This window comes from Fusarium falciforme, chromosome 3 (genome assembly GCF_026873545.1).
Source record: "Fusarium falciforme chromosome 3, complete sequence".
Lineage (NCBI taxonomy): Eukaryota > Fungi > Ascomycota > Sordariomycetes > Hypocreales > Nectriaceae > Fusarium > Fusarium falciforme.
Genome location: NC_070546.1, coordinates 2,907,227 through 2,922,504, shown reverse-complemented (window position 1 = coordinate 2,922,504; position 15,278 = coordinate 2,907,227). Strand labels below are relative to the sequence as shown.

Sequence of the window (15,278 nt, the reverse complement as noted above, 5' to 3'; positions counted from 1 at the left end):
CTCCGGCCTCTCCGTTGGTGTCTCCATTGTGCGTCTTGTCTTGTCCACGCTTGGCTCCAACCGACACAAAGCTAAGCCTCGGATGCCTCTCATTGAGGCCTCATGGCAATTGTCTCTTCACGATACCAACCAGTAGCTAATTCTCCGAACCCTACCCAGTCGTGTGCCATCAAGACGGGTCTTCCCCACTGCCGCGCCCTGTCTCCAAGTGGCGTGGCCTCCAATGAAAGCCCCCCTGCGTTAGGAAGCACATAGCCTTGAAGTTAGCTGCCGACATCACCACCTCAACTTTGTTCCAACATCAAGGCATTCATTGTGAGTGCGATGTCCTATTGTTCAGACAATACTGGATTCTTTCGATCAAGGACATACATGCCTCTGTCTATCAAACTCGTGCTCTCAACCATTATAGAAAAAAAAACAAAGCCAACTTGCGAAATCAACCAACCAACCAAACCAAACTGATCAGACAATTTATCGCCATTCTCCATGCCATCCACATCCACAACCATCCACAGCCATTCTCGATCCTACTGATCACTTCTCAACATTGATTGAAAACAGCCTATTATCCGCCACGGCCTGATCCCAGATCTTGGAAGTGTACTCAGCTCGAACAGGTCGTCCTCGGTTCGTACGCCAAGTCATCTGGTAGTGCATTACAATCACCTCAGCCTGTCGAGCCCTGCTGATTGCGACATTAAGTCGCTGCGGTTCATTCATGAAACCCGCCTTTGTGGTTCGGACCATGTCGAGAAACACAACATCTGCCTGGTTCCCCTGGGCTTTGTCGACAGTCATGACCTCGACTCGCTCCTGCCATTCGGCGGGCCACTGTTTGACCTCCACCAAGTACTGGCGCATCGCGGTGCTGTAAGGTACCTGAATCATGATGGTCCCAGGCTTTGTCGAGTCTGTCAGGCTCTTGAACTTCGAGTCCGTCAACAGCTTCTTGACTTCGCCGACAACCCAGTTGTGGTGAGCGGGGTTCCAGAAACTGCTTCGGTGAGTCTCTTCTCGGCTTTGTGCCAAAGAGACGACGGCGCGGTTCTCGTTCAGGTTCTTCTTGCCCTCGCCCAACTTTTCGAGATATCCCTTCAGGTATTGGACAGTGGCGGGATACTTCTCGGCCTCGGTGTAACCAGACTTCATCTGACCATCATAGAATAGAGTGGATGGAAGCTTGTGAAGGTTCCCAAATGCACGCTTGTTCACCAGAAGCTTGCTGTTGATGGCGCCCACCATATCTGCCCGGGCCATGAGGCTCACGCGCATTTGCTCAGCATGAGGGTTGAACTTTAGTCCCTTCTTCTCGGCGTCACGTCGATCGCCGCTCTTGACAAATGGTCGGGTTTGTTTGACATCACCGGTAAGAACCCAGGCGATTGGCTCGAAGAAAGCGATTGGAATCAGCGTAGTAAGCTCTCGGGCATGGGGAGCCTCATCGATAAACACCACGTCGGGTCGGAAGAGCTTTGAAAAGCTACCATACGCTGCAACAGGTGTAGTGGCAATGAAGTCTGCCTGTGCGAGGACAGCACGGTACAGCATCGAGACTTGGCTCCGGAGTGATTTCCAATCGTTGTTGCTCAACACCTCACCGGCATCCATGCTTGCCAAAACCTTCTTCAAAGGTGTGAAGCAGTCGTGTTGATGCTTGGCATAGTATTCCCATGCCTCCTCATCTAGCGTCGGGGCTTTGTTGAGGTTTCGCTCCATGTTGGTGTGTTTGGCGAGACTTGCAGTTGTCAAGAACTTCTTGGTAAAGTCCGGCTCCGAGCCAGAATCATCGTCCTTGTCAGATCCAGATCCGTTCAGCTTTGCGCTGTTTCGCATCTCGTACGGCCATCCGTGCATACGAACAATGCGGAGCTTCAGTCCTGCAGCCTTGCAGAGGTTGAAGTAACGATCCGCCGCATCGTCGACGGTCTTGTTCAGGTCCACCACAAAGAGGATAGGACTGTGTCGCTTCTTGGATCCAGGGCGGCGCTTGGACTGAATCATGGCGGAGACAACCATGTTCCACTCAGTCTTTCCAGCTCCTGGGCATCCATTGACGAAGTAGAGGCCGTTGGGGATCTTGGTCAAGCCGTCAAAGGCGGCACGATGGTCCGCGTTGAATCCCTTGAAGCGCTGAACGATGAGATCTGGAATCCGATGACCTGGGTACAAAGGATTCTTGAGGTGAGGAAATACTTCGTGAAGGTTGTAGTGAGTCCTGAATGGGGTCTTAAGATCCAGGATCATCTCAAAGGCAGCCTTCGCCTTGGCCGACAGCTGTCGCTCTTCCAGTCGCGGCTCTTCAATAAATCGTCGCATAGCAGCGAGCTCGGCCTCGTAAGTGTTGCAGAACGTATCCCAGGTAATGGTGATGGTCTGGCGGGATGCCTCACTCAACTTGAGATTTTGAAAGTCATCAAGGGAAGAGACGGACTGCATTGTGCCCATAAGATCGAGTTCAACGTGTTCTCCATCTTTATCTTCCCACGATCGAGGTACGTCGACCTTGAAGGCAGCACATCTGGAGACGGCTGAATCCGGGAGATCCTTGGCGTCTTGGTAGGGGTTGGGGATTCGCGTTGCATGAAGATGAACTAGGGAGAACACTCCATTGGCGTTCTCAATGGTGGCATCCATGTCCACAGTGAAATGGTCAGCCATAGCAGGGAAGATCATGTCGCCAGTCATCTTGGGGACCTTCACAAGGAACATCCAAGACTTGGCAAACGAAGTCGTAAGGCCAGGGATAGGAGCTAGAGGCCAAGCCTGAAATGGTGTGCGCTGTTGGTTGAATCGCTGCAGGACAGCCTCTTCGTTCTGCATTTCAATCATGGTTCCCTCCTCGTGTCTCCAGACATAGAGATCTGTGACGGGGAACGTATGCATAGGAGCGATGGTCTGCGCATCCATAGTTAGCGACCGAGAAACTCTAGCAGAATCATGCGTATCTTTGCTTGCCTTCTCAGAGACCCGCTGGGTCACGGTAGCCACGACGGACATTGTGAAAGTTGGAGAAAGATGTCGGAGACGGTAAGAGAGGTCAAAGGCGATATGAGAAGTCAAGATAGTATGCCTGCTTCTTGCTGATACCGCGTCGCCCCGTAACTTGGGATGACAGGTGGGTTGGCCGCAGCAGAGAGAGGAGGAAAAGCGACTGATGGCTAAGCAACAGCCAGAGAAGACGGACGATGGGAGAAAGAATAAAGAGAAGAGAAAATGAAGTCAGATGAAGATAACGCGGGTGATGAATCTCTTGAAGTCTCAAGTGCGTTCAGCCAGCTCGATGGAGCGATAATTGATTGATGCTGAAAGCGCGAGAAGCCGTAGATAAGAAATCCTGTAGTTCTGACTGAAGGTGAAGGAGAGAAGAAGAAAAGAAAGGCAGGAGGGGAGGAGGAGGGGACTTTATGTTCAAACGAGGAAGGCAGTTTGCACTGCGTTTGCACGTAGGCTGCCACTGTCAACACTGGCAAGCCTCAACACTATCAAATTCATGCAGGTGAGGAAAAGTCTGAGGAGAGTTCTGAGAAATACCTTTCCATTGTCTTTGAGGCAGTGAATCACTGCTTGTTGAGGGGAGGGGGTGCACGCACACACGCCCCTGAGAGGCATCCGTGAAGGTGAAAAACGGTGTCTGGTGATGATTCACGGTCTTTGTCAGGTCAACAGCAAAGGTAAAATGGAAAAATCAATCAAATACCTTTCGTCACAGCTATCTACAGGCATCTTGCCTTTACTCGCAGCTTCCATCGGCCTATGAACGCGTGCCAAATACCATACACATGCTCAATCCTGCCTCCCAACAGATGACCATCATTCTGTAGCCTAGAATGGGCCTCCCAAACACTAACATGCAGATGAGATACCGCATCTAACATCGTGGAAAAAAGTCAAGCCAGTAGCTTTCCATCTCCGTGATCCCAATTGAGGGGAGTTGTTGGGGATTAGGTGAGGTCGATGACCACACTCCCAGCTCGCCAATCGGTTCTAGCACCTTCGTTGCTGTCCACAGCCATCATGCTCCCTTCCATCATCTCCGGTGAATGGTGAACTTCATCTTCAGAAGCATCGGTCAGGTTGGTCGTCGAATCGATTTCGTCATCGTCGAGGAGGATGGCATCTTGGCCGTCGTCGTAGGGTAGCATGCCATCTTCCTTCAGAAGCCACTGCTCGATGTGCTTGTAGAGGACGCGGACCGTGTTGGAAGGGAAGGCGTTTCCAATCTGTCGCTTGATAGACGTCATGGTTCCAAGGAATTGATGGTTTTTGGGGAAACCTTGGAGACTCGCATACTCTCGTAGAGTCAGGTTGCGTGTGCCGTCTGGGTAGTAGAAGTCACCTCCACGAGTGGTGATGGTTCCAGCAAGACGGTTCGGGTCATATGGAGCTCTTCGGGATTCGTAATACTTCACGTTGTCAAGATCATGAAGATCATCGCCTGGTCGAATGCCTCGAATGGCCTTGCCAATGCTGTTGTAGGGCAACAGGCCGGCTTCCGGACCGTGAGTAGGCTGAGGGAAAGGAGGAAGTCGCTCTCCCGGAGCGGCAGCAATTAGAATCAGACGCTTTCGGTCCTGTGCTGCGCCCCAAGTGCAGAGTTTGATAACTCTCCATCGCACCGAGTAGCCATGCTGGGTGAAGTCGGCGAGAAAGGAGTAGAAGTATTCGGCGTGACGGTGATGAGTGAGGCCAAAAGTTTGCTCGACGGTGATGATACGAGGTCTTAGTTTCTTGAGCAACTGGTTGCAGCTGTAGAGAGCAAAAATGTTGTCATCGTCTTGGGCCGACGCGTGGGTGTGGGCAGGCGAGAAGAACTGGCATGGAGGAGAGAAGTGGAGGACATCGACACGCATGTGTTGATTGTCGAACGAGAGAAACTCATCAAGAGACATCTTGAAGAGATGAGTATCGGGGAAGTTCGTTTCGTATGTGTCCCAATCTTCTGGAGCTTTGTCGATTGCGTATTGGATTTTGAATCCCGCCATCAGAGCTCCTCGCGAGACTCCGCCCGCGCCTGAACAAGAGTCGAAAACAGTGTACTTCTGGCCCTTGGCTCGGATCTTCTTTTGCTTGATTCCGTTGTCGTCATCAAGGTTGATGCAGCCCTGTTGGGAGTTGAAGGTTGGTGCCCACGATCCTCCTTTGACCCTAGTGCCTCGCCATTGGTTGCTGAGGACTTCCTCAGAGATTCGATACTTTGGTTCGAGAACTTCGGACTCGTGAACGCGAACAAAAGCTTCCTCGGCCTGTCTCTTTCGGCTCCCCTGTCCGGTGAAATAGACCTGCAGCTTCTAACGGCAGGTCAAGTGGGTAGATTGCTTCTCTGGACGGTGTCTTGCCTCTGGGTGCCCAGGGTAGAAGGTTGTCCGGTTGAGGCGGGGATAAAGGGCGTTGGTGGTGAGAAGGGGATAAGGTTTGATGACAGATGATGGGTTGATATCGACAAACTCTTCAGATGCACTTGGATCATCTTGGTTGTAGTAAAGCAGCATGCAAACCTCGTGAGCCTTTCTGGGGAGCTTGCCCCAAGCCGAGCGAAGTCTGGTGAAAGGAATACCGCGGATCTTGATTTCACCTGAGGCTGTGCACCGGACCACAATCTTGACGAGGACGAATTGGACAAGGTAGTCTCCAGAGTCGAACTCGTGGACTTGGAGAAATGTCCCAGGCTGAATGGTGTAGTTGGCCACCCGCACTTTTTCAAGTGCAAATTCGTCGACATTGAGAAGATTGTGGCCTGAGGTTCTCAAGTCTACTGTGAGGTCAATCACTTCCTCAGTCGTTGTTCCGAAAATTGGCGGTGACTCGTCGGTGATGGTGCAAGACGAGTCCCGCCGCTGGCGGCCACCAGACCCGGATGGCCTCTCGGTGAGGAAGCAAACCTCGTCATCTTGCTCGAGGCTAATGTAGGATGCCGGCATCCTTTCGATGAGGAGCCAAGGTGAACCCAAGGCAGAGAGAGTGATAGAGTCTAGATTGTTGAGTTAACAGACTAGGCAACCGTAGATGAAAGAAGGGAAACATACCTTGTGATGTGCTTTGATGTGATGTGGAGATTGAAAGAAAGAAAGGAAGAAGGAAGGTAAAGGAATATTTCTTCCAACTGTGTGATTTGACTTTGCGCCTGAATTCGGCGGATTGGCTACCTCATTGAGAAGTGAATGTTGAAGGGGGGCGCCGAAGGCGTTTGCAGTGACGGCTCAGAGCTGCATAGGTGTTGCGAGGGCAACGCAAAGAATGATAGGCGAGAAACGGTAAAGCAAAGGCAAACGCCAAATTTGCGGGGTAATAATAGGGTAAAAATCATAATGGCGCAGAGATTGCGCGCGTTTGAGAAAAAACGCCGAGCAATTGAAAAAGTTTGTGATCAAAGTGTTCATCTCTGCCCCCGTTTGCGCGGGGAGAACTCAACTCTTTGTTTACACCGTGAGGTCACACTGAACATGGCATTTACTACCTTGCAAACAGAGGGAAGCAATTACTCAATCTGTAAGTCGCCATTGTTTGATTGCCTGATATTGGCGTGATATGCTTGGCTTTTTCAACCTGATAGAGGTGACCATGAACCCTTGAGATCGCTGTTGCAATACTCTGATGCCTTGCTTCGGCCTTTTTCTATCGAGTCACGTTGTTTCAAGTTGGATTTTCGTAGATACACCCCCCTCAGTACACTGAGTTAGACACATCGATGTCTTAACCTTATCCTAGGGTGAGAGTTTGCTGACGATAAAGGGCCGAGAAGCTTTTACCCCCTTTGGGAGATGCGGCCGGCTTCGAAAATAGTTTTCTGAGATCTCATAATGCTTGTTCACGCAATGGGCCTTTCTAGTATCCTCCTTGTGTATTGGAGCCGGGGTGTAAGTCTTCAGCCTAGCATTTGTTGAGTTGTTTGTGTTGGCTGCTCTGATCTCCATCAAGGCCGAAGCAGCTTCGACAAACGGTGATGAAGGGACTTGGTGGGTATTGAGACAGGAATGAGCCTGTGTTAGGATAAGGGTGGCAAGTGAATCTGCATGGTATCTTTCATCGAGCTTTGCGATTATGGGAACTTACTTGTGAAATATACATGCCTCTGGCCCCGAAGTCCATACCCATCTTCGACCCGCTTCCACTCTCTCTTGGTGGTGTCGACTTTGGATCTGCTGGCATGACAAAGTAATACTTTCGCCCCAATACGTGACGCTGAATCCTCACTTCCTTTCGCCGACCAGAGCGTCGAGAAGATACAACCACTGTCCCATCATTCTGATCCTCGGCCTCATTGACATTGCCACTACTGACACCCTCCTCGTTTGTCGCATTGGGATCCTGGGAGATAGCTTCGTTGAACGAACCTCTAGGCTGGCTGGACTGAGGCATAAGATCGATAGCTTGACCAATCATTCCCACTCGTTGACAACAGGCTCAAGATACCATGAAAAGCTCTTGATCCGAACATCAAAACGCAGTTTCCTAGTTGGTAAAGACATCATTCTTCAGCATTCCGGCTCATGTGGCGTTTAGTGTAGTGCTATATTGGTAGGCATTGGAAGTGAGGTGGTTAGTAGAGGCTGACGTTCACGTGATATCCCAGTTCACAACTCCTTGTCGACTCTAACAGCGCTCGACTTCCCTTCGTACCACTTCTCTATCAATGTAATTATGAATCTTGGTGTTTCCCGGCATCGTATAGAGGACCATGTTGCTCGACTTCGTGCCGCGCAACTCTACCGGCCCCCAGTGAACAAGAGACAAGCAAGGGCGCAGGCGGTGCCGTTTCGCAATGACGAACTGATGGAAGGACCGCCTGGCTGTTCCGCAGCGGATTTTGATGTGCCACGGCTCCGGCGATGTCCTTTTGACCTAGCCAATATTGACTGGAAAGCCTCGTCTCGTCTTGGCGGCGGACTTGATGGGTACGCCTGGAAGGTGTGGCTCAAAGGGGATGGGCCCTTTGTTCTGAAGGTGGTGAGTGAGCCAAGTCTCTTCATCCCGCCGGAAATGCCAGCTGACTCGATTAATAGTTTTGGGACGCTGAGCCACATGAGTTTTACCACTACTTCGCTGTGCAGCGGGAATGACTCGGCCTCGATTATCGTCAAAGCTAAGTCGGAAACCAAGTATGATGCACTTGACAATATTCACGCCATTTCGACTGAAGGGCGCGACCTATGGGTATCTGCCGGAGCTTCAGAGGTTACCGTGATAACGTCGATTCCGCGGATGAGGAAATGTTATGGCTGGCTGAAGTTCAACGGCCAGAGTTTCCTTAATATGCCTCCGAAACTCTGGGCGCCAAGTCTTATCATTAACAAAATCAATCGCAATTTTTCCCCCGACAAGGGGTACTTTGCCATTCTTTATGAATTCGTCGAGGAGGGTGAAAACGATCCGGCGACGGTGGAGAAAGTCGACGATTTCTCATTGCTTTCTGGCTTCGGGCATAATTCTTCGCCCCTTGAAAAGAATTGGAAGAGCGGATATTGTTCATGCTGGTGGCTTTGGATGGTCTCCGAAATCTTACGGGGCAAGGCCAGCCAACCGCATTTTGAGGCCATGACCACCAACCAGAGGCTGCCGAAGCTGAAAAGAGAGGATGCAATACTCACTAATCGTATCGAAACGTCGGCGCTGCTTGGTCGTGTTGGGTAGAATTGAATATGTTGAACTGACTTGTCCGCTCAACCAAGGTTTGAAAACTTGCGTGGGTTGATCAAGTGGAAGGTCGGTGGGATCCATAGACGTATATCATAAATGTTCTATGCTCGGTGCGAGTATACCCAGACACAGCTTTCATGGAATTCGGTCCCAAGAACTTGTTGGAAGCCGTTGGGATTAGCAGTCTTGCATCAACAAGCAGCCTAGCAATTCAGAAACTGGGATATGGAACTCTGTGTTAAGAGCAGATCTCAAAGTTTTGGGGGAATGGGCATTATGCTGGGACAGGCGACCCTAAAGCTCTGCGTAATCGCTTTTTCGAGACTGTTCTCTCAAGTTAAGAGAAGTAGCTCGTCGCTAGTCCTTAAAATATGTTCCCAGTCCGGACTACCATCTGCCTCAGTCGTACTCAACCGCAAAGCCCAGAGTTCCTCGAGGACCTCGAGAGCCCTTGAGATATTCCGAAATCGACGCTTCTGAAATGAGTACTGAAGCTTCCATCGAACGGCCTCCATCTGGCCACTGTCCGTGGCTTCGCCTCCCGTGATAAATAGGGGGAACAAAAGAGAGGATTCGCCAACGTCGTCGACCGGAACTCTTGCAGCGCTCTCAAGAACGCCTGAAACCTCTGTGTTGATTCTGTCTTGGAGGATGGCCCGTGATAAATCAACATTAGCTATGGCCTGTTGGATAAATGAATCGCTATGTTGTAGGTGCTGTCGCATCTTTCGATATAGATGTATGAGAGCAGCTCCACGGTAAGCAGAGGCCACAGCCTCAAGAGTGGGAGGGGTGTCATCTGGGCATTGCCAGCTTTTTAGGGCCTCCTCGATGGACAGATATTGCTGAAAGCGGGTAGGAGCCTCAGACTCGGTCGTTTCCCAGCTTAGGTTGGTGGTTTGGGCAATAAAAGCAAGTATCGCCGAAGCAACGCCCAAGTAAGTATCAACTTCGTCTGTGATGCCTTGGAGATATTTCGAGTCAAGTAAAGGCTTGGTGCTGAGGGTCACACTCCCAATGATATCATGGTACGCGAAATTGCGCAACACCCACCGGCCTTCAGAAGTCGCCTTCAGGGCGTCGGGTCCTCGTCCGGTCTGGTGTTGAGCCGATGTGATGAGATGTTTTGCACCGATTAGGTGGTTATACCAGCTCGAATGACTCCCCAAACACACCTCGGAAGTCAATAGAATAAGAGAAGCAGAGAGGGTGGGCTCGGTAAAGGTGGGTTGGTCTGCTGGGAGGCATACTACCCTTGACAAGGCATGCAGGGCGTTGGATCGTGCCTCGAGTGATACGGTTGTATAAGACGAATCCAATGAAGATAGGTGACCCGAAGCGTAGGCGATTAAAGCTTCGGCAAGCGCCGGTGACTCTATGGCCATGGGTAGAAAGTCTTGAGCTAAGTGAGCAACGAGTGTTGGAATGTAGGAAGCAATGGATCTTACCAGAGAGAAACGAGTTATTATGTTTGCTAACCGTCAAAAGCTCAGAAAGAACTTTGATGTAGTGATTCATAGCATGACGCCTCCTGAGTGACTCCGTCTGGAGTGGTAGGCAAGCCAATGGTCTCGTCAAGACCGTCGACTCGGGAACTGGCTGAGGAAGAGTCTCCTCTCCTGTCCCACTTGCTTCCGTCACGGAACTCCGAGAAGGAGGCACAATGCGACGGATCGGATCCCGGATACACTCGAGGTTAAGCCTAATACATGCCCCGCATACTGGGAACGTGTTTTCCGTGCATTTCTTTCGCCTGGTTGCCAAGTTAGCGTGTGTCCAGTACTGGAGATGTTGCCGAAACTCTGCGCGGTAGACGATGGCCTGAAAAAGAAGAGTAGCTTGGGGCTATATACTGACCTGTACCTACAGGTTAAGCATCCTGTCTTGTCATGCTTAGAGCCTTTCCTCCTTTGCACTGTTTTCTCTGGCATCTTTGGTTCGGAGGGGTCGTTGCAGTTGGTATGAGGTGTGACTGAGTGTGGAGGCAGATCCAAGACCGAACGAGGTGTGGCGACACGACACTTTTTGGCGTCTAATTGCATTCAACTATGTTGCATTAGTCATGACACTTTGGACTCATGGATATTCCGATAGTCAAGCTTAGCCCGTTTATATAACGTGCTTTCTCGATTATTTTCTATCTTGCTATTCTATCTAAGGGATGCGGATGACAACCTTGCCCGTGTGGGTTGAGCTCCAGAGGTAGTCATACGCCGCCCTGGTCTCCTCAAACGAGAAGACCCGGTCAATGACAGGCCGGATTGACTTGGCCTCGAAGCAAGCCAACATGTCTTGAAGCTGCTCTCGAGAACCAACAACTACGCCACGGACGACACAAAGTCTGTCGAGCGCGAGGAACGCTGCATCCGGGCCTCGAAGCTCCTTGCCGGCCCCTAACGGGTCCGGGTTGGTGATATGGCCAATACAGTTGATCTGTCCATTAAACCCGATGGCATCAAAAGATGCTTGAAGCGTCAAAGTTCCGCCAACCTCGATAATGTAGTCAACGCCCTTGCCGTTGGTGATTTTCATGGCCTCCGCCGCCCAGTCAGGTGTCTTCCTATAATTGACAACGTGCGTTGCGCCCAGAAGCTTGGCCTTTTCCAGCTTCTCGTCAGACGAAGACGTGACAATGGTCTTTGCCCCTGCAGCATGGGCAATCTGCAGCGCAAAAGTCGAAACTCCACCGGTGCCTTGAAGCAGAACCGTCTGGCCGGGCCGGAGCGGCGTGAGGCCATACAAGGCGTTCCATGCGGTCAGTGCAGCGCAAGGAAGGCAAGATGCTTCTTCAAAGGAGAGATATTCCGGGATCCTGACGACGCCGGTCTGGGGAAAGATGAAGTATTCACCCAGAAGACCCTGGGTCTCGCCTCCCAGTTGAGTAAGGCCGATCTCGCGTGTCAGCCGGCCGGCAATATGATCCTGGGTGAAGTTGGCCAAAACTCGATCCCCGACCTTCCATCCAGTTACTCCCTCTCCAATCTCTTCGACAATTCCTATAGATTCATGTCAGAAACGCAAGGGCGGTGTCGGGGAATCCGGGGCCAACAAACCGGCACCATCACTCCCGGGAACCACTGCATCCGGCCCAGGGAAAGGATATGTCCCAATCGCCAAGACTCCATCCCTCCAGTTTAGAGAAACAGCCTTGATTCGGACCAATATTTGGCCAAACTTGGGAGGTTCCTTAGGAACATGGCGAAGGGTCAGGCAATCGAATCCCTTTTTCTCAGGGAGCCAGTACTGTTTGAAGGTTGCTGATGCCATCTTGTAGTCGAAAATTGATAGGACAGAAGAGATTTCGTGTTAGTCGAATCGCAATAGCTGAGAATCTGAATCTATCTTGCCGAGGGCGCCCCTTCTCCCTCGTAGCCATGAGCTCCTCTTATAGATGCTTCATATCCGTCATATCTAAGCAGTTCACAAATGAACTTCCCGACATCGCGAGTTGAGCGTCTTGGGCGCTTTTGGCGTGTTTTCTAGGTATTAAATCCTCTCTCACATTGTTCGCTCACCGTGTGTTGTGCGTCTGGCGTGATGGGCGCGATGGGCGTATTCGGCGTAATTGAGTGTGGGGCAAAGCCAGGTGATACTATCGCCATTTTAAAGAGCTCGTCATTGCTAAGGCTAGGTAGGTAGTCAATTAGTTAGCAACAAAGCCAAGTGTTCGTTGGTTTTCGTTATGGGAGAGAAACCCTCCGACAGCGTGTGTAGGGTTGGTTCCAAACGTTGAGCCTAGGCTCCTAAAATGGTGTGCGAGGAATGAAAACGGACGGCGACAAGTTTGCTATCAATACACATTGCCTATGGAAGGCCTACGGACATGAGAAGATCATCGTCTTTATGAAACTTAAATATGGTAAAATTAGCTTACTAGCATTGCACACGTCGATGAGTACAGCATATTTGTGATTCTATTTATACTCTATATGACCACACAGCATAACTACACTAACCCGGGAGCCCAAGGATTGCGTCCTGAGCGAGTTCTCTCCTCTGTCATGCTGCAAAAGCCCACGTGAATCTGAACACGGAAAGTATCGAGGGCGCAATCATCAGAAGGAAAGAGTTCAAAAATTCGTCTTGTAAATTCAACTTCAGGGATCTTTCGTCGCTTGACAAAGCTGAGACATGGGCGGTGGTGGGGCTGGCGATCTTGGGGTCGACTCTTGAGGTCATTGATAGTTAGATTGATCTTCGACCTAGGGAAATATCAGAGCGTAGCAATGTAGTTGGACGGTTGGGAAACAATCATTTAAATCAGGATCCAGGAACATTTTAGCCATAAACAATTCTTGTCATGAACAAAGCCTTGCTCTTGGTTGCTGCCAAACGTCTCTCAACATTACCTAATTTGGGTTGCCAGCTTCAGAACCTCAACCACCGAAAAACGCCACTAGTCGTTTGTATTGTTTGCACCTTCACTCACCTTTCTCAGCCCGCCATGACAACACGTACACTACGGAAGCGGGCGGCCGCAAGCACCACGGACAAATCATTGCCCAAACGACAGAAGACCAAGGTTGCTGGCCCGCCCAACGACGAAGCAGAGGAGTTGCCACACAATCTGGGCCCTGTCCGTCCATCCCGAAGGAACCACCAAGCGGATGCCACGTCAACAAAGGTCGCGGATGGGATAGTTGGACACGTCAAACTTGAGAATGGCTCCCCCGAGGCCAAACCACTGGTTGGCCTTATGGTCAAGCCGCCATCCACAGATGGAGAAGTGGTGACTCGAAGATCATTGCGACCGAGGCGATCCGCTGCTAAGCCGTCGTATCTCGAGTCGGATGATGAGCTTGAGACGAAAAAACCCGCCAAAAGATCAAGCAGACAATCAGCCGTGAAGAGTGAGGTGAAAGATGAATATGAGGATGCCGAGGTGGTGCCAGAGATTCCAGCTCGAAAACCTGTCAAAAAGACCAAGAATAATCCTTATGGACTCACACCTGGCATCACCCCCTTTCCCGAATGGACGGCCCCTTCAGCAGCAGAGTGCGAAGAAGTCTATCGCAGACTTTCTTCCATCCATGGTGAAGCAAAGGCCCCTGACAAGATACCGGCACCGTCGTTGGAGGTGTCAGGATGTGGAGAGGTTCCTTCGGTTCTCGATGCTCTGATCCGGACTCGTCTCAGCGCAAACACCTCCAACCGAAACTCGAGTGCTGCTTTCAGAGGGCTAGTGAGCACTTTTGGTACTGTCGACGAAGGAATTGGTAAAGGAAGCGTTGACTGGAATAAGGTCAGAACAGCTCCCTTGACAACCATTGTCGAAGCGATCAAAACAGGTGGTTTGGCGCAGGTCAAGGGAAAAGACATCAAAGCAATATTGGAGTTGGTTCATGAGGAGAATGTGAAGCGACGAGATGCTTTCATTCAGGAGAAGAAGTCAGGCAAGGTATCTGGGATTGTCAAGGCTGATGGCAAGACCCAAGGTCAGAAGGACCTAGAGATCTTGAAGACGGAACAGGACATCCTCTCACTGGACCACATTCACGGGATGCATCCCGACGAAGCGATGCAGACATTGACCAAGTTTCCCGGCATCGGCGTCAAGACAGCATCATGCGTCATCCTGTTCTGTCTCCAGCAGCCCAGCTTTGCCGTCGACACACACGTCCACCGGCTTGCTGGGTGGCTGAAGTGGATGCCGCCCAAAGCTACACGGGACCAGACGTTTAGCCATCTGGAAGTGCGAATACCGAATCATCTTAAGTACGGGCTGCATAAGCTCTTTGTTCAGCATGGGCGAAGCTGCATACGATGCAGAGCTAACACAAGTGAGGGGAGTGAGGAGTGGAACAATGAAGAGTGCCCCCTGGAAGGACTCGTCGAGAGAGCGGGGAAGAGACAACACGCAGCGGCAAAGAAGAAACAGATCAAGGATGAGGATAGCGACTGATGCCCGACCTAGGCCTGTATATATATGTACGATAGATGTGAAAATTAATTATTGGATCCTGTGCTGAACGAGTGAAAGTGATTGTGAATAACGCCAAGTCTAAGCCACAGGGAAGCCAAACGCGTGTTGCGAGTCAGCATGAAGAAGATTGATAGAAATGTTTGTAAAACTATCCTCGAAAATGTTAAGAAGGAATTAACCTACTACGTAGGTAGCAAGACATGAGCATTGATTCGAGTTTCGATACAATGGGATCAGGGTTGTTAAGGGGGATGGATATTCACCTGCACTTGGCCGAATATCAACCGCTCCCCAGCGACGGCTGCCCCACCCATTTCATTAAAACCCCTGCAAGAACGCGGCTACAAGGCGCGTCAGAGCCAAGGCAAGGCCGTCCAGAGCTTCAACCTAACTACATTTATTTTCAAAGCCTGTTCTCGGAGCACCTCCATTGCAGGCTAACTGCCTGCTGCAGAACAAAGACTGTTGGTAGGGCCTCATTGTGTTCATGTTTTATCTATCTGCTTATCTAACTCCACTAGATTCGTTCCTTCCCTCTAACTGCCGCTGCTGCTACTGTGCTGCGGCCCTGATGATCTTTAGTCCTCAGGGCGAAAAGTGACCCAGCAACCACCAACCTACCTCCCTGATAAATTCCACCTTCAACATCATCAATCAACCTTTCCACCTACAACATCCTCTCACCTTCGATCGTTACCTCAGCTTTGTTCACTTTCGT

The 15,278-nt window shown here is 50.7% G+C and overlaps 4 protein-coding genes across 4 annotated transcripts; 1 reads left to right on the top strand and 3 right to left on the bottom strand.

The window, feature by feature from the left end:
* Positions 1-537: 537 nt before the first annotated feature.
* Positions 538-3,000, bottom strand: NCS54_00419500 (Hypothetical protein; the record flags this gene model as incomplete). Its single annotated transcript, XM_053149741.1, has 1 exon — positions 538-3,000. One exon carries the CDS (start codon positions 2,998-3,000, stop codon positions 538-540), a length of 2,463 nt encoding a protein of 820 aa, XP_053005716.1.
* A 944-nt stretch (positions 3,001-3,944) lies between these two features.
* On the bottom strand, positions 3,945-5,921 carry NCS54_00419400 (Hypothetical protein; the record flags this gene model as incomplete). The annotated part of the gene is made up of 2 exons (XM_053149740.1): positions 3,945-5,291; positions 5,340-5,921. 2 exons carry the CDS (start codon positions 5,919-5,921, stop codon positions 3,945-3,947), a joined length of 1,929 nt encoding a protein of 642 aa, XP_053005715.1.
* Positions 5,922-10,791: 4,870 nt separating this feature from the next.
* NCS54_00419300 (PKS-ER domain-containing protein) lies at positions 10,792-11,904 on the bottom strand (the record flags this gene model as incomplete). Its single annotated transcript, XM_053149739.1, has 2 exons — positions 10,792-11,633; positions 11,691-11,904. 2 exons carry the CDS (start codon positions 11,902-11,904, stop codon positions 10,792-10,794), a joined length of 1,056 nt encoding a protein of 351 aa, XP_053005714.1.
* Positions 11,905-13,081: 1,177 nt separating this feature from the next.
* Positions 13,082-14,539, top strand: NCS54_00419200 (ENDO3c domain-containing protein; the record flags this gene model as incomplete). The annotated part of the gene is made up of 1 exon (XM_053149738.1): positions 13,082-14,539. One exon carries the CDS (start codon positions 13,082-13,084, stop codon positions 14,537-14,539), a length of 1,458 nt encoding a protein of 485 aa, XP_053005713.1.
* Between the last annotated feature and the right edge of the window lie 739 nt (positions 14,540-15,278).